This window comes from Lissotriton helveticus, chromosome 7 (assembly GCF_964261635.1).
Source record: "Lissotriton helveticus chromosome 7, aLisHel1.1, whole genome shotgun sequence".
Taxonomy (NCBI): Eukaryota; Metazoa; Chordata; class Amphibia; order Caudata; family Salamandridae; genus Lissotriton; species Lissotriton helveticus.
The window spans coordinates 1446241611-1446266504 of NC_136068.1; the positions used below are offsets into that span (position 1 = coordinate 1446241611).

Sequence of the window (24894 nt, forward strand, 5' to 3'; positions counted from 1 at the left end):
TTTCTGGAGACCGTACACTTAGCTTCATGCATCAGGCAGTGGTAAAAAACAATATGACTTTTTAGCTGTTATATGCATGAAAATTACAATATTATTTCATCTATGCCACCTTTGAATCCATTTAGGAAAACTGTTTTTGGCTGAACCCGTCCACTCCTTTTTAGGTCTCAGCTAGCGCAGCGCACATGTGCTGCGATAGGAGAGGGCCTCTTATCGTCACTCCACACTTTGCGAAAGCTTTGAGAAAGCTTGTGCATGTGGTTGTTACATTAATTGGCTTTTGTGTGTGGCTTTCAAGAAATGAAAACATGCAATTGGCCAAAGATGGCAGCATGTCCCGCCTTTTCTTTTCAGGTTAACTCCCCTGGCCTAGAGAGATCGGGAGCGAGCAGGGCGCTCTTTGTGCATACTTTCCTTATCGGGATCTCAACTCATGTTCTACTAACCTGACCCCTGTCGTTACTTTTTGCTCCGCTGTTGTACCCCCTCCTATGTCGTGTCACCACCAGCCCCCTGCCTCACCCTCTCCCGTGTTGCATATTTCAAGTTCAGCTCTCTACTTTCCATTGCCAAATTTCAGTGTCTAATGTAATATAAACGGGGGGCATATGCAAAGACACAGAGCGCCGCAATGCATTATTGTGCGCTTGAAAACTATTCTTTGCTACAGTGTTGTTGCTATTTATTTTCTTGATGGGTAATATGCCTTTGGCTTATAAAATATTCATTTTGCCAGTAAAAGGCACCTCGTTTGTTGACGGAGCGTTGCCCGTGAGAATTGAAAAGCGCAGAATGGCTCGCCTCTGCAGAATCACTGTGTACATCTGAAGTCTCATGAGGCGCCGGCGCCTCTTCGCAAACACGTAACATATATTAACCAGAACATATCGGACGCTGCCTTGTGCATCCTGGCCCGGGGGACTTGAGAAGTGCTTAAAGGATCAGCAGAAAAAAAAACTTTCTAGGACTTTTTCAAGGTAAAGAGGACAACGTGGTACATCATACAAAGGAAGAAAAAAAATCTTTTTATTTTTTTCCTTTTCCTTACCGATTTTCCTACACCTTTTCTTAAGGTGTTTCTGTAGTAGGGGATCTCTGTGTATAGTCATAATCTAGTGAATAGTCCCGCCCATGTGCGTGGACCCCGGCAATCAAAAATAATCTCTTAAGTTGTCAAAAAATTGCAGAACTGCAAAGACACTTAAGAGAAAATTTAAAGACAAATAATGCAGCCTATATCCACAGGCTACACTGTCCAGTACTTCAACTAGAAATTCCACCAAAAATCCACAAACAGCAAAGCCTGTCCAGATTTCCCTTGCTTTTACTGCAAAAACCCCTCAGAAATGATAGAGAGGAAGGCCTGGACAGACAAGCCCCATAGGCTGCCATTATGTGGCTTAAACAGGATACTGTGCCTTTAAGGAAACCTTCTAGAACCTTCTCCCAGTATCCCAGAATGCATAGCAGGTCCCACTGACTTCAGTTCTTTTTTCCGGCTCCTGCTTACAGGACCCTGGCATTGAGCTCTCCCTTGTTTCAAGGGTTTATTGCATGTTTTGGCACTTTTTGTATTCTAAAAGTGTTGCAGTTTACTCTCTTGGTTTTCTCTTCTCTTCTGTGTGCTGCTTCAGGTGTTTTAGGGCTCTAAAATGCCTGGACTCTTTGTGAAGTGTCCAGCATGTGAGAGGAAGAAGGCCAGAGGTGATCCACATGATGTCTGCATCGTCTGCCTCCCTGAAGATCATGTCCCTGAGGAGTGTGTCATCTGCCAGCAGTTTACAACTCGCACTCTGAAGGAAAGGGCGAAGATCAGGCTGTCTGGCCTTGAGGAGAGGCGCCTGCAGGCTGCAGGTGGGTCTGGGCAGTCAGGGAAGGTTCCCTCTGCCTCTGCTGAGGCCTCTGGGGGGCTCCCCAGAGGCAGGAAGCCCAGCAAGCGATCCCGGTCTCCGTCGACGTCGATAGCGTCGACGACGACGTCGAGAGGGATGACGGCGGTGTGCTCCCCTTCTCCCCGGGGCTCCGGGTCGAGACATCGGGACGACTCGACGTCGAAGCCACCGCGGACGAAGCCGCCGTCGACGTCGTCTTCGTCGTCGGCGTCGAGGGCTTCGCGCCGACGTCATGGACGGAGCAGGCATCGGCGCTCGCCGTCGAGGCGACACCGCCGGTCGACGTCGAGGGGATCCTCTACGTCGAGAGCATCCAGACGACGGCGGCGACACTCGTCGTCGAGGAAGGACCGTTCGACGTCGCGGAGGCGTGCGACGTCGCGGAGGAAGAGGTCGACGTCGAGGGGTCGACGTTCGACGTCGAGGGATCGGCGTTCGACGCCGAGGAAGAAGAGGTCGACGTCGCGGAGGCGGCGTTCGACGCCGGAGTCAAGGAAACGTCCTTCGACGCCGGAAAAGCGACGCTCGACGTCGAGCAGGCGGAGGTCGACGTCTGGGAGTCGGTCAGGATCTCCGAAGCGTCGCAAGAGGGATTCTAGTCCCAGGAGTCACACGGCTTCCAGTGGGGGACGCAAGAGGAAGCGGTCTCCGGCTGAAGGGGCGGGCTCTCAGCCCTCTTCGCCTAAGGGATCACATGGCACGGTGTACTCTGCGGTGTACACTCCTTCTCGGCCTCGGTCGACGCATACACCTGTTCCTAAGGCGGTCACTCCTCCTCCTCCTCCTCTGCCTCAAGAGGATCCTCCGACACTGCCTCCACTTCCAGCGGACGACCCGCCGCCACCGGTCCCTCCGCGTGGGCCGACACCGCAGCCGGAAGTTCCTCCGCCGAGGTCCACTTCGCTGCCGTTTTTGCCTGTGCCTCCTAAGGGGACCCCTAAACCTGCACCCAAGGAGGCTCCGAGGAAGACTCCACCACGGAAACCGGTGGGGAGGCCAAGGACTGGCAGGTCTCGCTCTCGCTCTGGGAGGCGGGACAGGTCGCGACACAGATCGTCCACGCGGTCGAGACGCCGCCATAGGAGGCGCGAGTCTCGCTCCCGTACGGGATCCTCTGGCTCCAGGGAGCGTTCTCCTACCCTGTCGGGATCACCGGATACGAGGGTGTCCCCAATTGATGACCATGGCGTTCCAGGATGTCCTCTTGAGGGGCGCTGCGAAGCTGGGCATACCCCTGACAGTGCCCACGCCGAAGACGTCCGTGATCTTTGAGACGTTGCACCAAAAACACTCGTCTCGCCCTCTCCTTCCTCTGGTACCGGGCCTGGAGGAACCAGCTATGGACCTTTTCCTCACCCCAGCGGTGACAAAGGCGGCGCCATCTAGGTTGCTGAGGAAGTACCGGATTCGGATCCGGCTTTTCTGAGAGCGGAACCCCCTCCGGACTCCGTCATTGTGACGGCGGCACGCAAACAACATGCCTCCGCTCCGTCATCCACGGTCCCCCCGGATAAGGACTCCAGGTGGATGGATTCGGCAGGGAGAAAGGTCTGTGGAACAGCCGCCACCTCCATGAAGGCTGCGAGTGCCACGGCGCTTTTGGGTCGGTACGCCCGCGCCCTCTGGGACTCCCTTGAGCGTTTTGCGGAGCACTTGCCTCGTGAACAGCGTGAGGATTTTCAGGAAGTGCTGAGTGAAGGGATGCTGGTGGCCAACCAGATCATCAGTGCGGCAGCGGACTCTTCCCTGTTGGCTGCTCATGGGTTTTGCCATGGGGTCAACCAGAGGCGTCACGCCTGGCTCCGTCTTACGTCCCTGAAACCGGACGCGCAGCAGAGGGTGGCCAACCTGCCGTTCTCCGGCAAGTCTCTTTTTGGGCAGCATGCGGACGACGAGATGGCCCGCATGAAAGCGGAGGCCGAGACGCTCACGGCGGTGGGCCTCGAGAAGCCTAAGGAGACGAAGAAGCCGTACCGCCCTTTCCAACGGCGGTCCGGTGGACAGGGCCGTGGACGTGGCCAGGCTTCGGGACATTCGCAACAGCAACAGCAGTTCCGTAAGCCGTTCCAGAAGTGCCAGAGGGGCAGGGGAGGCCAGCAGTCGGCTCTGGCGCCCAAGGGCCAGGCTGGGTCTAGGCCCTAGGAACTTACTTCCCCCGGATCCGTTACCCACTCCGGTAGGGGGAAGCATCCAATTTTTTCCGGCAGAGTGGAGAAAAATTACTCAGGACAAGTGGGTGCTGAATATTGTTTGCAATGGATACAGTCTTCGGTTCACCAGCCCGCCTCCATCGATTTCTCCGGTCAGCTCGCGGTTTCAGCTGCTAGAGCTCCAGGTGGAGGCCGATACCCTGTTAAGGAAAAGGGCGATAGAAGACGTGCCTCTGTCCCAGAGAGGAAGAGGCCTGTACTCCCGGTTCTTCCTGGTTCGCAAGAAGGACAAGAACGAGTTCAGGCCCATTCTGGACTTGCGACAGGCAAACAAGTGGATTCGCAGGGAAAAGTTTCGCATGCTGTTGTTGCATCAGATTTATCCTCAGTTGCAACAGGGGGACTGGCTCTGTGCCATAGACCTACAGGATGCATACTTCCATGTGCCCATTGCACGCAAACACAGGAAGTTCCTGCGGTTCCAAGTCGGCACCAATCACTATCAATACACAGTACTCCCATTCGGACTGAAGTCTGCGCCGAGAACGTTCTCGAAGTGCATGGCGGTGGTGGCAGCGCACCTGCGGAAGAACAAGGTGTTTGTCTACCCGTACCTGGACGATTGGTTGATCAAGGCATCCTCCTTCTCGGAAGCGCGAGCACACTTCCAGAAGACGTGCGTTCTCTTGGACAAGCTGGGGTTGCACATCAACATGGCCAAGTCGGTCCCGACTCCGGTCCAATGCATACAGTACTTGGGAGCCTCCATCGATACGCTGTCAGCAAGCGTGTCTCCTTCGGAAGAGCGACGATTATCTCTCCTTCGGAAGGCTCAGGCTCTTATGTCGACTCCATCTACAACAGTGAGGACGGTGTCTTCTCTACTGGGTTCGATGGCCTCTTGTATCTTCCTGACGCCGCACGCACGACTGCACATGAGACCGCTGCAGGAGTGCTTGGAGGACCAGTGGGATCAGAGGAAAGGATCCTGGGATGACAGGATACGACTGTCTCTGCATGCTCTTCAGTCTCTGAAGTGGTGGTGTTCGGCGGAGAATCTCCTCAGAGGGGTTCCTTTTCACAAGGACATTCCCACGCAGACTGTCGTGACGGATGCTTCTCTCCTGGGATGGGGAGCGCACTCCGGGACTCTGCAGATTCAGGGAACGTGGTCTCCGGTGGAGGCCACTTATCACATCAACTTCCTGGAACTCAGAGCTGTTCACTTGGCACTGAAGGCCTTTCTTCCGTCCTTCCAGACCAGCTCCCTGCTTGTGCAAACGGACAACACTACCACGATGTACTACCTCAACAAGCAGGGGGGCTCGAGATCTCGCACTCTGTCACAGGAGGCGCAGGCGATCTGGCACTGGCTCCTGGCCAGAGGACTGACGATAACGGCTACCCATCTGCCAGGTGTGCAGAATGTTCAGGCGGACGAACTCAGCAGACTCATTCAGGAAAACCACGAATGGGTCATAAACGACGAAGTACTGGGAGAAGTCTTCGCAAGGTGGGGAACTCCAGACGTAGATCTGTTCGCCACCGCCGAAAACAGCAAATGCCGAGACTTCGCCTCCAGGTACTACCAGCCGGGGTCGCTGGGGAATGCGCTATGGATCAGCTGGTCGAACAGCTTTCTGTACGCTTTTCCACCCATTCCCCTGATTCCGGCGGTACTCATCAAGCTGGCCCGGTCCAGGGCTCGGATGATTCTCATTGCCCCGGAGTGGCCCAGGCAGTGGTGGTTCACGGACCTGCTTCACCGTTCTCTCCTTCCTCACATTCGGTTGCCGTGCAGGCCGGACCTTCTCACGAAGTTCGGGGGGCGGATGTTACACCCCAGCCTCTCGTCTTTGAGTTTGGCGGCATGGCTCCTGAGATAGTGCAGTATGGACATCTGAATCTGCCCGAAGATTGCATGGACATACTGAAGGAGTCTAAGAGACCTTCCACTAGGACTTCATATGCTTACAAGTGGAAGAGGTTTTGTATCTGGTGCCAGTCTAGGAACCATGACCCTACAACCTGCAAGGAAGATGTCATCCTTCCTTACCTTTTACATTTGGCGCAGTCTGGCCTTAATGTTCATTCCATTAGGGTTCATCTTGCTGCATTGACTGCCTACAGGAAATGCCCTTCACAGACTTCTTTTTTCCAGATCCCTGTGATCAAAGACTTTCTTGAAGGATTGAAGAAGGTGTTCCCTCCTGTCAGGCTTCCCTCGCCTTCATGGGAATTGAATGTGGTGCTGTCCAGATTGATGAAGGAGCCTTTTGAACCCGTTCACAAGGCTTCGTTGCAGCACCTGTCCTGGAAGGCGGCGTTCCTTGTGGCCATTACATCGGCCCGCAGGGTGAGCGAAATTCAGGCGTTGTGTTGTACTGAACCTTATACTGTGTTTCATGCTGCTAAGGTTGTGATGCGTACTCACCCTAAATTTCTTCCCAAGGTTATTTCTGATTTTCATGTCAACCAGACCATAACTTTACCTACGTTTTTTCAGAATCCTTCCTCTCCGGCGGAACGATCTTTGCATTCCCTGGATGTTAGGAGGGTGTTGAAATTTTATCTGGATAAGACCAAAGATATTCGTAGGTCAGACCAATTGTTTGTCAATTATGGATCAGTCAGGACGGGTCTTGCTACCTCTAAGCAGTCCATTTCTAGGTGGATTGTGTCCTGCATTCAATTGTGTTACCAAAAAGCTAATAAGACCTTAGGAGGTAAGCCTAAGGCTCATTCCACCAGGGGCAAAGCTGCCACGACAGCCTTGCTCCGTAATGTGCCGATTGCAGAAATCTGCAAGGCCGCCACTTGGAAGTCGGTTCATACCTTTGCTAAGCATTACTGCCTGGACTCTGATGCCAGGGCAGACGCTCAGGTTGGGCAGGCTTCGCTGCGGAATTTGTTCGCACAGTAGTGGCGTTATGTTCTTTCTCCACCGCCGCTTTGGTGTGGGGATGGGCTTGCCATTCTATTCACTAGATTATGACTATACACAGAGATCCCCTACTACAGAAGGAGTAGTTTCTGTTCTGTAACTCCAGTTCTGTAGTAGGGGTATCTCTGTTATAGTCATAAGCGCCCGCCCTCCTCCCCGGTGGAGAATTGTTCATGTAAGTAATGCTACAGGTCTGGCGTTTTTTACGCCTTCAAAAAGAACTGAAGTCAGTGGGACATGCTATGCATTCTGGGATACTGGGAGAAGGTTCTAGAAGGTTTCCTTAAAGGCACAGTATCCTGTTTAAGCCACATAATGGCAGCCTATGGGGCTTGTCTGTCCAGGCCTTCCTCTCTATCATTTCTGAGGGGTTTTTGCAGTAAAAGCAAGGGAAATCTGGACAGGCTTTGCTGTTTGTGGATTTTTGGTGGAATTTCTAGTTGAAGTACTGGACAGTGTAGCCTGTGGATATAGGCTGCATTATTTGTCTTTAAATTTTCTCTTAAGTGTCTTTGCAGTTCTGCAATTTTTTGACAACTTAAGAGATTATTTTTGATTGCCGGGGTCCACGCACATGGGTGGGACTATTCACTAGATTATGACTATAACAGAGATACCCCTACTACAGAACTGGAGTTACAGAACAGAAACTACTCCTTACTCTCCGTGTTTATATTTCTAGAAACCCCTTTCGCCTTGTTGTAGAATATAGAAAACCTTCAATCACACAATGTTTGAAAATTCTCTTCTGACGGCATGCCCACTGACCCAAGGTCCCAAGTCACGACAGGCGTCTCAGGAACCCTGTCTCTGTGACTGTGGCAGTATTAGTTGCGTCTTCGGGCAGGAAGCGCCTTGGTGGGCGTGAAGAGGTGTGTTGTAGGGGCTGTGGTTCAAAGGTCACTTACACTACTGAATCAAACGCGTCAACATTTGCCCCCTTGTCTCATGGACGTGAGTGAGCGCTTGCTGCCTTGTACCCAGTGGAGAGCAGTGCGGTCCTAAGCTTAGAGTGACTTGTTAAAAGCTATGTATGTCACCTAGAAGGCTTCTTGGCGCTGGCATATCACTGCCAACCGGCTGCGAAGAGAACACATGGTTAAACACAGGCAGAATGCTCCCGATTACTACTGTGGGTAGACTACGCTAAGAGGCCAGAGATTGAATGATCATGGCGGGTAAAACAAACCGCAGAAGGCCGTTCATGAGACGGCACCCTCTTCCGTGCCTTTTTAGGTCGAGCTCCGCAATGCAAAGCATTGCGTCTAGCTCGACAACTTATGTCGCCCATCTCCTGGGAATCTGAGACGGGTCGGACACGCGCACGTCCATGCCGGCGCCGTGCACATCCCCTGCCCCAGATTCCCTGTGCGCAAACACACACACACAGCCACACTCACGCCCGCACACACACACACGCACACACATACACACGCGCGCACACATCCCCCCCTCACACCCCACTTTCCATGCCTAAGCGCACTAGCGGGCCCCACTCACCGAGCTTCTGTGCGATGCCGCAACACACCCCGTCTCTCCACTTCACCCGGGCCCCCTCCTAGGACCCGGGACATCTCTGCATTTCCACTGGTACCGCAGGGCTCTCTCTTCCTCATGGGAGCCCTGCATTAACGCGCAACACCGGCCTCTTCCGGCCGCGTCAAAGGCTCCGCCCATGTCACGGGCAAGGATGCCTGACTTCCTTGTTGAAACATGCCAAGAGAGGAAATTGCCTTTCCTCTATCGCCAGAGTGGTGTGCTTGTGCTAACATGATGTGAACTTGAAATGAGGACCATTTTGTTTTCTGCTGAAACCAGTTTAATACAGAGTAGTTTTTTGTAAGAAAAAAGCGTAATGTGAGCCTTGGTTCGCACCCTTCCTCACCGGCCGCCATCTTCCTTCGTTTGGCTTTGAAACCAAACGTCATAAGCGCTTTATAAAAAGGCAGTGTTTCACTAATCCTTAATTCTTAGGATCAATATTTAATCCGTGATTCAGTGTTTGAAAACTTCATTTATTTTGCTTTAACGAAGGTTCTCATGTATAAAACAGTTTTTCTGTCACAAAGACTCGGATTATAGTGCGTCATCATAATCCATCACCTCATTGCGTGTCGGAAAAGTCTTTGCGATTGCGATTCACGAAGTGACCTTTGTAGTTCGTAGTGCCTTGTGGCGTGTAGCGTCCGTCTCGACTTTAAGGCTCTTTCCGCAGTCTATCGTGCGTTCGTAGTACATTGATCAGGTACAGTTTGTGCATTTTCCTGAAGGCCAGCTTTTATTATTGAAACCAGCTTTCGTTCCTATAAATCACAAGGGTAGCTTTTTGAAGAATATTTTTCATTCAGGGAATGTGGGGATGAAGTCCTCCATCCCTGCGTTGCAGCCATTAGACGGGGATTGGAAAAGGGCTTGTTCCTCGTGCACATTAAGGAGGCGACAGTTATTGCACACTCTTCTGATTTAGCAGTTATGGATTAGTTCTTCAGTTGCAGAGCGAAATGTCGGTTTACAACGCAGTCAGCGTGCATGAAACGACGACTGGATTAGGATATGACATTGGTGTCTCAGCCCTAAAGTTTCTCCAGTTTAGAGCTGTGACTTTATTTTGTACACACTGGAGTTGCACGTGTGGAATACAGGACTGCGAACATGTCTCCTAAATGGAGTCCATGGGATTGAGAAGAGGGAATGTTTGATTTGTACATGTTACATTTGTAAGAAACATAAACAAATTACAGTCTGTCTGTTAATAAAGTGCTAAATGACGACTTATTTTAAAACAAGCATTTGCAATGCAATAGGTCTCACAATTGTGAGAGTTTGAGCTATTGGCATTGTAAATGGCAATGCCTTTTATTTACCTTTTAAAAACCAACACATAAATAAAAAGCAGTGCCATTTACAATGCCAATGGCTCAAACAACTGCGAGACCTATTGCATTGCAAATGCTTGTTTCTGTTTGTCTACAATCCCGTGTTGCATAACTAAATACTTATAAAGTCCCAAAGGCGAGACCTATTGGCTTTGCCAATGCTTGTTATTATTATTGGGCCATCATTTTAATTTTTTTATGTGGCAAAATAGACTAGGGAAATAACCCTCCGTCTTTCCACATTTGCAGTGTTCGTTATTCACAACTAACATGTTGCCAATACAAGCTGGATTTTAACCCCTTGTGTGCTCATGACGGAACCAAGCCATCATGAGCCACGTGTGCTCATGACGGCGTGGTTCGGTCATGCTGCGGCCCCTCCGCCGACGCGACATTGATTCCCCGAATGTGCGGGCGAATTATTGAGCAGGTGTGGTCCTGGCGGAACCGCGCTGTCATGAGCACACGCCACCCGTGACTCATGACTGCGTGGTTCTGTCATGAGCACGGAAGTGCCTCACTCATCCCCTAGCCCCCCAGCGCCGCGGCGGATTTCGCGGCGCTGGGAAGGGGTTAAAACTAATTTTTGAAAGAAATCATATATAGTTCATGTATGTTTGTTCCCCAGAAGATTGAAGAAGGAGTTGTGTTAGGATGTAAAATCCAGTTACATGGAAACGATCAGACCATTACATCAAAGGAATGTTGGCAGGTATTTTTAGTTTGTAATCTAAGGATTTGCATGTTTATTTGTTGTTGCAGGTTTCCTCTACTCGATTCAACTGGATGGCTGTTATTTCCTTGTTGGTTAAGGCCTCTTCATCAGGAGAGCTCTGCATATTTGTCTCTTGGTTTGTAGCTCTACGTTTTGCAGCCTCCCACTTCGGTAGCCATGAACGTGACTGAATATTTCTCCATCAGGGTAAGTTAAGAGCTGTAACCTGTTTGACTTGCGCCACACTGTAGAGCAGTGTTTTTGGGAGGGAGTTTGGAAGGGGTTGATGGAATTTATTTCATGACACCACACCAAGGGATTTTAGATATTACAAGTCATCGATAATGACGTTTTGATACCTCCCATCCTCACAAAGTATCTTGAAAGACTGCAGCTGCATTTGCTAGACTCCCAGGTTTCAGCTCTACATGCTGACCTAAAGGTTCAGCCCCTTGTCCCTAGTAAACCGGCGCACATGCCTAAATAACCTTACCGCCATCCTCTTGTACACAGTTGAAACGAAAATAGAGATGGAAGGAGGGAAATAAAATGACAGTAGGAAAAACGCACATGCAGTAGAATTACACTGGGTTTACACCAAGATTCTTCTATTTTAAGGCCTCTGTGACATTCAGTGATGTGGTTGCCTATTTCTCTGAAAAGGAGTGGCGGCTTATGGGAGACTGGCAGAAGGAGTTATACAAGAATGTGATGCAAGACATCCACTCAGCCCTGATTTCCCTAGGTAAGCTTTCTGTTCTCTTTCACTCAGAATCTGTTCTCTCTGTCATGTTTCGACCTTTCATTAAGAAAGAGGGTTATTCCAGCTCAGCCCTCTGGAACTCAAAGCTGCATTATTTCGTCGTTGCCTTCCTGTCTACAGAGGTTCTATCTAAATTGAAAACGCTTATCTAATGATTCACACAAAACATGGTTTCTGCAATATAATAACCACATAGGACAAAATATAAAGAAAACCCTCTCTGCTGTTTCCAACATTCTTCATGTGAAAAACAATTACCTGCAAATAAGTCCTCTTTGTACTGCATTAAAGACTACCTGCAGAATAACGAGCCATGCAGCCTTAATAACAATCTTAAAGGCCTGGGCTGGGCATGCATGTGTCTTGAGTTCTAAAAAGGGAATCGGAAATTGAAATTTCATGTTGATCTGTTCATTCAGACCTTTGACTCCGAACTAACCTGTTCAGGTTTATATGCCTGCTGCCCTGAGCAGTTTGTACAAGTGGGCTTTTTTCTTCTCTGGGAAAGTTTTAACAGATGAATGTAGCATTGTCAGAACAAACATTCTTGGTGAACCTTGGGGCAGAGCAAAACAGCAGGACCTGATGTCCAATCCAAGCATAAAATGATAGCCCTAAAGATTACAAAACACTATTGTGTAGATGTGTTAGCTAGACAAGCTAATGTAGGTCAGGCAGTTCTACGTACACTATTTCAAACGACTGCAACATCTACAGGTTAGGGAGATGACTGCTGTATAGTCTATGCAAAGCATGTGATCTACAGCTCACATGCCTCGAATGGAAAATGCTACTTACCCAGTATGCATCTGTTCTTGGCATGTAGAGCTGTAGATTCACATGTGCCCTCCCACCTCCCCGGGTACCTGTACCTGTTCCAGTACTATCTTACTTAGATAAATATACATGGACATCTCTATTCTACTCCTACTAACTCCATTCTCAAACTCTGCGGGAAAACAATATAACAATTTATTTATTTATTTAAAAGAGTTTTATATAGCGCTTGCTAGACCCGGAGGTATCAGAGCGCTTTTCATGAGAATCAACAATGTAACAGAAAAAGTTCAACAATTACACAATAAATCCAAAAAATAGGCAATACAATTAGGAGAGGAGAGAAAGGAGAGAGAGAAAAGTAGCAGAGGGAGCAGGGGAGGTGAGAAAGGGAGTATAAGGGAAGATACAATACGGAGAGACGAAAAGAAGTCTATCACCGAAAGGAGGAGTTACCTACCTTGTGAGTGCAGGGGACTTCTTCGAACAAAAACAAGGTGCGGACATCCGTACCCAACACTAGATATGAATCTACAGCTCTTCATGCCAAGAACAGATGCATACTGGGTAAGTAGCATTTTCCTTCTGGAAGCAGCACTGGTTTAGGAAACATTCTAGATCTTTATGAAGCAGTCAACATCACAGGTTTGTCCAGATACTAGGCATGATAGTCAGATACTGAAGTCAGTACCTGAAAAGGATTGTGAGAGTGTTTTGTGAAAATATGTATGGCAAGGAACAGAGAAAAACAAAAAAGTGATGACCGAATTGCTTAAATTAATCTCATCCATGGTAATTATTGTGGGCTGTGATCCATTCCATTGTGTTTTTTTGAACCACTGTGCCACCTCAGTCAGGAACCAGCCAGCCCGAACTGCTAGGTCCCTTCTGAAATAGGACACAAGCAACTGTTTCTGCCTATGTGGGCCTCATTAGTGGGATTCAGCTTGAGACCTTTGGTGCTCTGAGCACAGATTTCATTTCTGGGCATACATGTCACACTTTGAGTGCTGCACTGAAGAAAACAAAAAAGTAATTACTGGACAGAACTTTGGCATTGTTAATGTTTGTGATAAGTAATTCAGGATTTCAGAGAGAACTTTGTTTACATTACATCTGAGCATGGAAATACCCTAAGCTTTCAGGGTTAGCTGCTGAAGTGTAGTTAGAACATGTGTGATACATTCTGAGGGTTTAGGATGAGCCTACTTTTCCTAGTTGTAAACTATCTGGTTCAACCCATGCGAAAGTGGTGTGTTAATTAAGGGTGGGCAACATTTTCCATTCCACTCACAGAATTGGGTGCATTTTGTCCACCCCGTGTTAGTCTTTAATGGGGAGTGGCATAATTATTCTCCTGCGAGGCTCCAGAATATGCGAGCTCGCAAGTGAGATTTGACATCCACTTGCACGCATTCTTAACGCAGGAGTTCGTGGTGGATTTTGGTCAGTGGGCTGCAGTTTGAGGAGTAGATTTGCTGCAGCTCGAGTAGCACTTTTGAGCAATCCTTGATGTTGTTTGCCCTTATTTTCGGCGCTGCCAGCGCTACCGCCACTACATTTTAGCGCAAGTTGTATATTTCCCACCCATTGGCTGGATTCTGTGGAATCTCGCAGAGTTTTTCTGTAACTCCATGGAATTCCGCAGAGTGAAACTCCGCCAGTTCCGCCCACCTCTAGATTTAATAGTGTTAGTCCAATAGGGGAGATGAAGGTGTTTCTCTCTCAACTGGTGGCCTTATACCTTGATACTTGACAGTGAAAGCTCTAAGCTTTTTTCTTTTCTTTTTAAGGAATAGTTTTTCTTTAAGATTGTTGATTGCTGGAAAAACATAGGGACATGTTCTTCTTTATTGTTTTTCGGCGTTGAACTGAGTTTGGAGGTAGTTATGAAAGGAGGCAATTGCAAGACATCTGTGCATTCTGCCTGCCTGAATATAAGCTAAACTCGTATAGGATGATATTGTTAAAAGATGAGTGACTGTAGCATGATTGCCCCTTGACCGTCACCTACCCAGCTGGACATTGCGCATTGTCCCTCCTCGTCTCTCCGCTATTACTCCTTCCTCCCGTTGTTTTTTTACTGTACCTACTACGCTATTGTAACTGATATAATTTGTAACGCAATCTTCCTCTGCTATAGCGCTCTGATACCTACGGGTCTAGCCAGCGCTTTATAAACCTTTTTGATGTACCTTATAATGCAACGTTCCCCTGGTTATGTGCTCTGATACCTCCGGGTCTAGATAGTGCCATATAACCTTTGCATATCAAATAAACTAAAAATTGGCTTTTCCTGAATGCTGAGACCTGAGCAACATGGCTGATGACCAGTGGAGCTGCTTGACAGCTAATGAGGAGTATGGCCCTGGTTTTCCGCCTTGACCGTCATCTACCCAGCCGGACATTGGGCATTGTTCCTTCTCGTTTCCCCGCTATTACTTTGTGGTAAATAAATAATTAAATACCTGTTCTATTTTTGACTAGATATACAATAACAGATAGCTCAATAAATAAGAGTCAAGATTCGAGGTAGCTGGAGTTTGCAGGTTTTAATCAGGCATAAAGGGCAGGAACAGGACAACCTGCATGGGAATGGGATGGCAGCTGCCGGGGGGCAGGATCTGGGAGCATAAGGGTAACTTTTAATAACAGTGCACAATATTTATAGTTAAACAATTGCATTACATTCAGTATAGTAGGCGTAGCAGTGGGTGGAGTTCATAGCAGTCGCGAAAGATAAGGCATAAAGTGGGTGGAACAAGAGGCGTATACATAGACATGTGATGTAAACGTAACAGAATATGTCATAAACGGGGCGGAAACATGGAGGGGGCTACCTAAGGAGCCGGGACCTCTGACCTAGTGGTGCGCGCAAGCTGGCAATGACGTGTTACTAGGAGGAACTGGGGGCTATGACTTCTGCGCTAGAAGAGGAGACGAAAGTCTGGAGTGTCAGAGCGACATGTACCTAAACACTATCTAGTATCTGATGTTTAGAGAACATCTTGATAGAATCCAAAAGTTATCAGGGTAAAGGCTAACAGACTCTAAGACTGGTGCATGCATCATTCTATATGTAGTGCGTGTTGAGGAATATTAAATGACCATTAATACAGTATTTCTCTTACATGGAGACGTAAAGGCTAGACGATGACTGAAACTATTGATGCGATTCAGTAGCTTTAGGAATGCAGAGAAGGAGGGCTGGACTGATAACTAGAATCATAACATACTCTTGGCAGACTGGCAGGCAGAGTCAGGCCGAGCCGGGCACTGTGAGGCAGGAAGTAAGTGAAGGGTCAGGGATACAGGTGGGGGCTGTATCGCTCCTCAGCGAGGGTTCAGGAGACAGGAGCTGAATCTGGTGTCCGGGCCCTTTTGAGGCCTAGAAACGGAGACTTTTCAATGAATTAACGTGCACACTGTAAAACGTGGCAACATAACTTTACATAGGCCTAATACTCGTAGCTTTAACGAGAACTGAAAACTGGCATACTAGAGATGGACACAACTAAAATTGCGTCTTTAATCGATCATAAGGGAATACATATGCATATTAATCATGCACATATAACATAAGATGGGGAACACGTAGGGACACAGAACATGGCAAAATTTACTTTTCCACATTCCCTCCTTGTCACTACGTTTCCATCAGGAAACATCAATATTCATGATACCATCTATCATTTCATACAGTATCATTTGCTCGTCTCGAATTGTCTTGGAACGGGACTTAGGACTAGGACTTGGAATACAGGATGTAGCACAAATGCCGCAAATCGCAGGGCCACATTGTAAACAGAGGCAGCAACTGAAAATGATCATTACTGCTATACCTAGGAATGACAATACTTTCCATCCCCAGGCAGAGATTATACTCCAGAGCCAACCGGACCATGTCCAGGTGCCTGGATTCTGGTGTAACTGATGGGCAATTTTATGAAGTCTGGTTATAGCTGAATAAACAGACGGCGCGTTATTAGGAATGAAAATGCAGCAACTAGATCCGATGACTCTACATGCTCCTCCTCTATCGGCCAGTATGACGTCAAGAACGAGACGATTTTGGAGCACGACAAATCTCATAGCAGATTGCTCTTCGGTTAAGTTACCTAGAGCAGAAGTAGTCTCATTCACTACTGCTTCAAGGGTTCTGGTTAACCTACGGATTAACTTACTATTCTGGATAGGTCCTATAAAGAAGAAGAAACCTCTATTGAAGTCTGTATACTGTTCTAGAGCAGTTTCAGTTTGATCGACAATCGGGGACTCAATCTCCCTTCTATGTCTAATGTGTACTAGATGTGTGTTTCTATGATAATCGGATGGGGCTAGGAAAACTGGTGGCAGTAGGAAGGCAATGTAACATGTTCCATCCCAATCGAGGGGCAGACGAACATATGCGGTCTGACCACAAACAAAATAAGAATGACGTGAGGCTTTGAAAATAGATTTCCCACTGTCACTATACTTGACAATAGTAGTACAATCACTATGTCCTACATGTGCGGAACCATTTTTTCGGACACATAATTCGCCTTTGACTGGTAGTACTGAAATAGCAGGTAAATCTGGAGTAGTATCAGACTGAACATTCAGGACCATAAAATTCGAAGAATAATTACCTAAATTATAAACTTCATTTTCTAGGTCTAACCCGGTTCTATGGGTGAGACCTTGCTTGTCTGGAAAACATGTACTATTCAGAAGGGACATATCAGTTGAGGATGACGTTAACGTGGACCACGCTCCACACGAACCATTATGTGAAAACGGATAAGGAAAGAGTGGCAGAACTCCCTTCGGTGTCTGGAAAGGGGGGAGTCGACCACACACCCAACAATTAGTGGCATTGCTGGTCTGGTGTGAATAGTGTAACATACGGATAAACGTATTATTTCTCATAGCAAGACGATAGGATAGCTCGTGAGGAGGCAGATCACTGAATGTGTGTTCTACTGTAGCATTAGAAAACTTATTTACATGAGAAATTGAAAAACATAAATGCAATGCATAACTTGTGCAGGTAACCATCAAACTCAAAAATAGAAGAAAACATAAAATAACAATACATCTGATGGAGTTTTGACTAACTCTCTCACTATGGGGGTCTATCTCATACATGTCAGAAACCTGTCTAACCGTTTCACCCGAGGGGGACTTAGACAATTAAACTGGCTGACTTATTTTACTAGACCGGAGCTTCTGTTTATACTCCTGCTGCGGAGTTTCCTCTAACAGGGGAGGCTTGGAATCAAAGTTTGTAGCGGGACAGTCCTTGAGAATAGGGCAGTTTTTAGAATTCTGGCAGTCCTTAAAAATGTTCTTGGAAAAAGTTTTTTCTCGGAGTCCATGAAACTTCTTGACGTGAGACAGGTGGACCCACCCCTTGCGGCCTTCCAGCTTCACGGCCGTGCGGGTGGTCAGAAGGACAAGTTGAGGCAGTTTCCAGCGGGGCTCCAGCGGACTTGAACGATCAAAATTCCTCACAAGGACTAGGTCGCCTGGAATGACCTCATGTGGTTTCACCTCGGTATTGTCTGGAAATGCGGCGGCAACCTGTGAACGACAAGAGTGTAGGGCAGACATCAAGGAAGCTAGGTAATCTGTCAGCATATTACTGGAAACATCTGTAATACTTCGGGGTCTAGGTGTACCCCACATGTTCGGGGGCGGCCGAATACGACCTCATAAGGGGACAGACCTGATCTGGAATGTGCGACCATGCGCATATAAAATAGGGCGACTGGCAGAGCTACTAGCCAGTCTACACCTTTCTCTTTACAGACTTTGGCAAGACGGATTTTTAATGTCTGGTTATGTCTCTCTACGAGACCTGCTGCTTCAGGATGGCGTACACAATGAAACTTCCACTGGTACCCTAACAGAAGGGAAACATACTTCATCAACTCTGATGAGAATGGCTGGCCGTTATCTGAGTACACGACCCTAGGGAGTCCATAACGGGGGAAGAATTCACGAACCAGCTGCTTGGCAGTGGTCGCGGCTGTGTAATCTGGGACTGGATATGCCTCTGTCCACCTGGACAAAGCGCATACAACTACAAGGACATACTTAAAACCTCGACATCGCTCCATCTGAATGTAATCCATTTGGAGGACCTCAAAAGGGTGGTCAGGAGGCTGGAATCCCCCTTGTTCCACCGGGACACTTTTACCTGGATTGAACTGACAACATATCATACAGGTACGGACTTTCTGCTTGGCTGCAGCTCGTAAATGCTTGTTGAACCAAATGTTCTGGATACTGTCTAACATGGCTTTTTCTCCTAAATGTGCAGGACTATGTGCGGTATTAATAATGACTTGAACCATTGAGTCGGGGAGAAACCATGTGGCTTTTCCCTTCGTCAACCATCCCTGATCTGTCTGGACCCCTCCTTGTTCGGACCATTTCTTGATTTCCTCGGGAGTAGCATGTGACTGGATATCTATGACATCTTGAGTGGGGTCCTTAACTGTCATACATGTAGTCGGATCTGGAGTGTGTGTCAGTGTTGCGTTAACTGGAATGTCTGGAGTCTGGGCTGTAAACTTGGCTGTTCGATCTGCTAGATCGTTACCTTGGGAAATAATGTCAGTGACTTTCGTATGTGCTTTGCACTTCATGATAGCGATAGCTGTTGGTAAATGTATTGCATCTAACAGAGCTTGGATAAGGAGACCATGCTGAATCTTGGTTCCATGAGAAGTCATAAAACCTCTTTCTTGCCAGAGCACTCCAAAGTCGTGTACGACTCCGAATGCATAACGTGAATCTGTGTAAATGTTAACTTTCAGGTTTTTGGCACGTATGCAGGCTTGGGTCAGAGCAACTAGCTCTGCTGCTTGAGCGGACAGAGTGTCAATACGGTGTGTCTCTATAACTTCAGTCTCAGTAGTCACTGCATACGCGGCTACTAGTTCTCCTGTACTTGTTCTCATACATGAACCATCCACATAAAGTGTCAGGTCGGGATCTGGTAATGGAATATCTGTCAGGTCTTGTCTTGGCTTTGTCATGGTGTTAACTACTTCCACACAGTCATGTGTGGCAGGATTTGAAGTAACTGACGGTAACAGTGTAGCAGGATTTAGAACGTTGCAGCGTCTGATTTCTATGTGTGGCTGGAACAGTGTCAATTCATAACCTGTTAAACGTGCAATGGTCAAGTGCTGAGTCTGGGTTCGGTTTAAAAGAACTTCCACGGAGTGTGGAACTTGTACTGTCAGGGAATGTCCTAACACTATGGAATCACTTTGTCTGATAGCTAGTGCTGTGGCTGCAACTGACTTGAGGCACGCAGGCAGAGCCTGGGCTACTGGATCTAATGTGCTCGAAAAATAAGCACAGGGCTTGTGTTGTCCTGCTTGATCTTGTGTGAGAACAGATAATGCTGTACCATTACATTCTGTGACAAAAAGTGTAAAGGGCTTACTGTAGTTTGGAGTAGCTAGAACAGGAGCTTGACATAAAGCTTTCTTTAACTCATTAAAAGCAAGTGTATGTTCCTGGGTCCAAGGGAGGACAGTCGATACGGCTGCCTCCTGTGTCGTTAACTGCATCAGTGGCTTGGCTAGAAATGCATACTGAGGAATCCATTGTCGGCAATAAGAAGTGAGGCCGATAAAAGCTCGTACCTCCTTCTGGGTCTTGGGCTGAGGAAGACTCGCTATTAACTGGATACGGTCAGGTGTCAACTGCCTACCCCTCTTGGACAGTAAGTGGCCTAAGTAGATCACTTGCTGGACACAGAATTGAAGCTTCGAAGGGGACACCTTGTGCCCCATCTCGGCTAGGAAATACAGGACTGTAAGTGACGCACGCTCGCAGGCACGTTCAGAACAGGCTGTGATCAGTAGATCATCGACATACTGGAGCAGGGCAGTGTCAGTTGGCATGTGAATATTGTCTAGTTGTCTCTTAAGTGCTTGACTGTAAATACTAGGACTTTCTGTGAAACCTTGAGGAGCTCGTGTGAATTTATAGCTCCTTCCATTTAAACAGAATCCGAAAAGAAACTGACTGTCTGGATGAATGGGGACACTGAAAAATGCGTTTTTGAGGTCTATGACTGTGAAAAATGTAGCCTCAGAATCCATGGCTGTCAATAGGGAAGAAATATCTGGGACAACTGGGTACTGGGGAATGATACATTTATTAAGTTCTCGAAGGTCAATCACTAATCGATATACTGGAGGTGCATTTGGATCAGTACGTTTCATGACTGGAATTATAGGAGAATTACATACATTGGAGTCAGTTTCTACAACTACTCCTTGAGCAATGAGCGCGTCAATAATTTTGGATAAGGCTGCTACAGCCTCAGGTGGCAATCTGTACTGTCTGATTTGTGGTAACACTACACCTGGTTTGAGAGTCACGCGATGGGGTGTGATTTGCATAAAACCAACATCAGTTGGACCTTGTGCCCATAGATGCTGCGGAACATTCAATAATCTTGGATCAAAATCACGTAATACATAGTGACCCTTAAAGTCACGTAAAAACAAACGTATTCCTTCTGGGGAGCAGCAAATAACTGCACCTAATTCTTTTAATGTCTTAATGCCTAACAAATTTTCTGGACATGATTTCGTGAGTAGCAGGTCAGTAGTTCGGGACAATGGACCTACTTCTAGAGTAACTGGTTTGGAAATCTCGTTAACAATTGGCTTTCCTGAAAATCCAAGGGAAACATTTCTAGAGCCTGAGAGCGGAGCCCCTGGAACCTCGTCATGACTGATAGTAGTCCTACTTGCCCCTGTATCAATCAGAAACTTTCTGTCTTTCCCTAATACTTGACTGTGAACATAGGGACCCTCTTGATCTACAGGAATCTCGATGAGAGGCAAGCCTACCTCCCTCTCTAGGCTGTTTCATGAATACGGCTGGTACTCTGGATACTCTGACTGTGCATACTGGTACATCTGCTGTGTAACATGCTGTGTTGCAGCTATAGGCTGCGGTGCTGTAACTGTCTGTGGTGTATTCTGTGGTAACTGGGAAGTCTGTGAAACTTGTTCTTGTCTAGGCGGACGTGGTCTTTCTTTAGTCTTACCAGTGGCTATGTTGTGTTTCAGAACTGCACACTCGTTTATAAAATGACCTGGCTGTTTACAATAATTGCAGGTCCCTTTAACAGGAACTGCAGGATGACTGGCTTGATTTGGACCCCTCTTCTGACTGTCCTGTGGAACAGATTGTGCAACTAATACTTTCATTTTCGTGTCTTTCATACGTTTCCTTTCGTGTTCTTGCTCTTCCCTGATTATATTCTGGTGATACCGGAGCATCTGGAGCATTTGGGACGGAGTATTAGCTTGCCAGGTACTCTCGACTTTCAAAACTCTATTTTTAACTTGTGGACTTGAATTCTCGACTAGTTTAGTAACAAAAAGATGAGGGTATGACTCACTACTCGTCTTCAAACCACTGTTGATGCTAAAACATTTCTCAAATCTAGAATAAAAATCACTAGTATCTTCGTCTGGTTTCTGTTTACAGGCTGAGATTGCATCCCAGTCTTCCTTTTTCGTGGCTAGTAATCTTGGCAAAACTTGTATTAACAGTTCAGGTAATTCTTTACATTTATCTCCTTGACCGGTACCTGGTACACGTGTATTTTCTTCAGCTTCTAGAGCTGCCCAATCTATCTTTTTCTCTCCCACCTCCCATTCTTTCTCCTTGAGTTTTTCATATATGCCCGCGGGCAACAGGACCTTTAACATTTTAATTATATCTGGATACGTGTATTCTCCCATACGGAGCATGTCTTTTAATTCACGGTGGAACCCTGCTGGATCTTTATCGTGATAGGGAATTAACTTTTTCATCTCTAAGAGTTCCATCTTTGTAATCGGGGTGTAAACAAATACTCGTTGCATTTCACCACCCGCTGTCCTAACTGGGTGTACTTCTCGTAACGGATGCTGTCTGTCTATGTAAAAGGGTTTACTTTCTGGGGGTGAGACGTGAACAAAATGCGGGTTCAGAAACGTTCTATATTTGTGGCGCTGTTCTAGAATGATACTAATTAAGTCGGTACCTAGACCTCTCCATTTATACTGGAGTAACTCGTTCAGAACATCATGTAACGGACCTGGATCGGAATGCTGACCCTCATACAATGTAATGAGGTGCTGGATCATATACATACCCACCAGTCGCTGCTCGGCTGGGGGCAGTTTCAGAAACATTTGTGCCACTATTTCGTCTGAAAAAGTGGTAGAATCAGTAGCCCATCGGACTGCTGATCGGGCTAGTTCTTGTTCATGCATGGTACTAAGTTCACTATAACCGATTCGTGATTTCAGAATGTGATCGGCAGCTTGAAATACTTGCTCTAGAGAACCTTGTTCTGGTGCTGGAAGAGGAACAGTTTTCTTGTGTTCTAGACGTGAATGTCGGTCGGGAAGTCTAGCTTTACCTACATGCGCTATTCTGGCGGTATTCTCGTCGTCTACCTCTTCAGTAGAAGAGTCGTTTTCCTTCTCGCTTACTTGTGCTGCTTTGCGTTTCTCGTGTAACCTTATTATTTCCTTACGAATTTTCTTGTACATACTCTCTATACAACTGAGCGTCCTGTGTCTTCCCTCGGCTATATTATCACTCCACCTTGTCAGGACTTTCATTTCGGTCGGATCTTTAGTCGGATAATCTTGTTCCCTTATTAAACAATTAATTAGAAACTTTAATAGCATGAGCTGAATCTCAGCTTTTCTTAGAAACATGACTTCGCCAATACTTTCTGGGTCTGTTCCTGTACGAATGAAACGATATATTCTGTCTAGATCTTCTTTCATATTTGGTAGGGTGTCCAAATACTCGGTCACCCGTCTTACACGTAATGAATATATAACCATACTATCATCACCTGGGACCGGATCATAACGGCATTCGGTAAGAGCTCGTCTGATATCTGCAACAGACTGATGTTTGGGCGTGCGCTGTAACGCACGTTCATGTAACTCGACTGACGTTACACGTTTGTGTGGCGGCGGGGTTCCCGGAGGACCTCCTCCCGCGGCCCCTAAACTGGAATCGTCGACTGATACTCTTCGTGCTGGCAGAGTGACCTGTGTAGCGGGTACTTGTAATGTAGGCTGGACCGGGGGTACCGTAACAGGTGCTGTAACAGGTGCCCCGGTGACTGGAGGAGCAGGATTTACATTATTTACAGGAGCTGGCGGAACAGGATTTGCATATTCTGGGACTGTGTCGTCCAAATAGGACGAGAGAAAAATATCAGCTGCGGTCGGTTTGTGACGTAGCTTGGTCGGAACTAAGGGTGGCGGAAAATTACTGGATGCCTCCGGGGTTGCTTTTGGCAAGCCCTCGGCAAGAAGAGGGTACATACCCTTAATAAGGGCATTCCTCTGTCTGTCTGACTGTTCGGTTTTAACTCGTTCACCTATTTCGATTAATTCCCTTTCTTGGGCTCTTTCTGAGGATTCTCTACTTAATTCTGACTTTCTGATTTCTTTTTCGGTTCTTTTATGAGATTCTTTGCGCCATAACTCGATGGCATCTTTCTGTGACTGTCTGGCTTTCTTTTTCCATAATACTTCTTCTACTCGCATGATGCACTCGGCATCCCATGTGCCTGATACAGGCCATCTATATTTCTCTTCTAATTCCTTAGTGTACTCGACCCATAAGTCTAGATATAATATGGCACTTATGCCATGCTTATGATACATAAAATGACCTGGACTGTCCCTAGGTGGGACAGGAACTGCTTCCTTGAGCAGACCTTTTCTAGTTCTTAACTGACGTAATTTTGAGAACAGAGGCATGACGTGAACTGGGATCTGGACACAATACAATACACAATGAACACAATAATGACTTGAGACTGATCACTCATACCACGACATTAAAAACACATTGAAATGACATTTAAAATAACAGTTCGAACAGAAACATTACCTGGAATACTTGAGAACAGAAACACATGAATTTCTCGAGACTAGAACTTACTAGAGTTACTAGATGCACTGCTGAAACAGTACGAAACACACCGGTCTCATAAAGAGACACGTCAGGACCCGCATCCACCTAGGTGGATACTTCGTGTTGGATTTGCGTACCCAAACCCACGGACCAGAGACAAATTAATTGACCCTGTCTAGATACTACCCCAGCAACGGTACTCACCGGGCAGCAAGAACGGAAGGCCTCGGACTGGACTGGACTGCTACGACGACGGACTACGAACTTCGGACTTCAGTTACGGGTGGGCCTCCGGATACCTCGGACCTTGGACTCTCGGCTTGGGCTCTGGTCGGGACTCGCCGCGTTCCTCCACCGCCTCGTCTGGATGCTGGACCGCAACCTCCGTCTCCTCCGTGGGCCTGAGGGATATTTGAAGCAGAAATATCTGCACGTGCACGGTATGGTTCCGTCACGGCTGCAGAGGGTCAGGGGGGCTGGCGTGGCTTCTCCGGCGCGTGGGGAAAGGGCAAGTCCCTATTCGGGCGCCATTATGTGGTAAATAAATAATTAAATACCTGTTCTATTTTTGACTAGATATACAATAACAGATAGCTCAATAAATAAGAGTCAAGATTCGAGGTAGCTGGAGTTTGCAGGTTTTAATCAGGCATAAAGGGCAGGAACAGGACAACCTGCATGGGAATGGGATGGCAGCTGCCGGGGGGGCAGGATCTGGGAGCATAAGGGTAACTTTTAATAACAGTGCACAATATTTATAGTTAAACAATTGCATTACATTCAGTATAGTAGGCGTAGCAGTGGGTGGAGTTCATA

At 47.2% G+C, this 24894-nt stretch overlaps 1 protein-coding gene across 1 annotated transcript in view; it reads left to right on the forward strand.

Moving 5' to 3' along the window:
• Window positions 1–24894, forward strand: part of LOC144769520 (uncharacterized) — a 270191-nt gene that overhangs the window by 180037 nt on the left and 65260 nt on the right. Inside the window, exons 10-11 of the mRNA XM_078653661.1 lie at window positions 10722–10784; window positions 11196–11322. Coding sequence (XP_078509787.1) covers window positions 10722–10784; window positions 11196–11322 — 190 coding nt within the window. The remainder of the gene's footprint in view (window positions 1–10721; window positions 10785–11195; window positions 11323–24894) is intronic.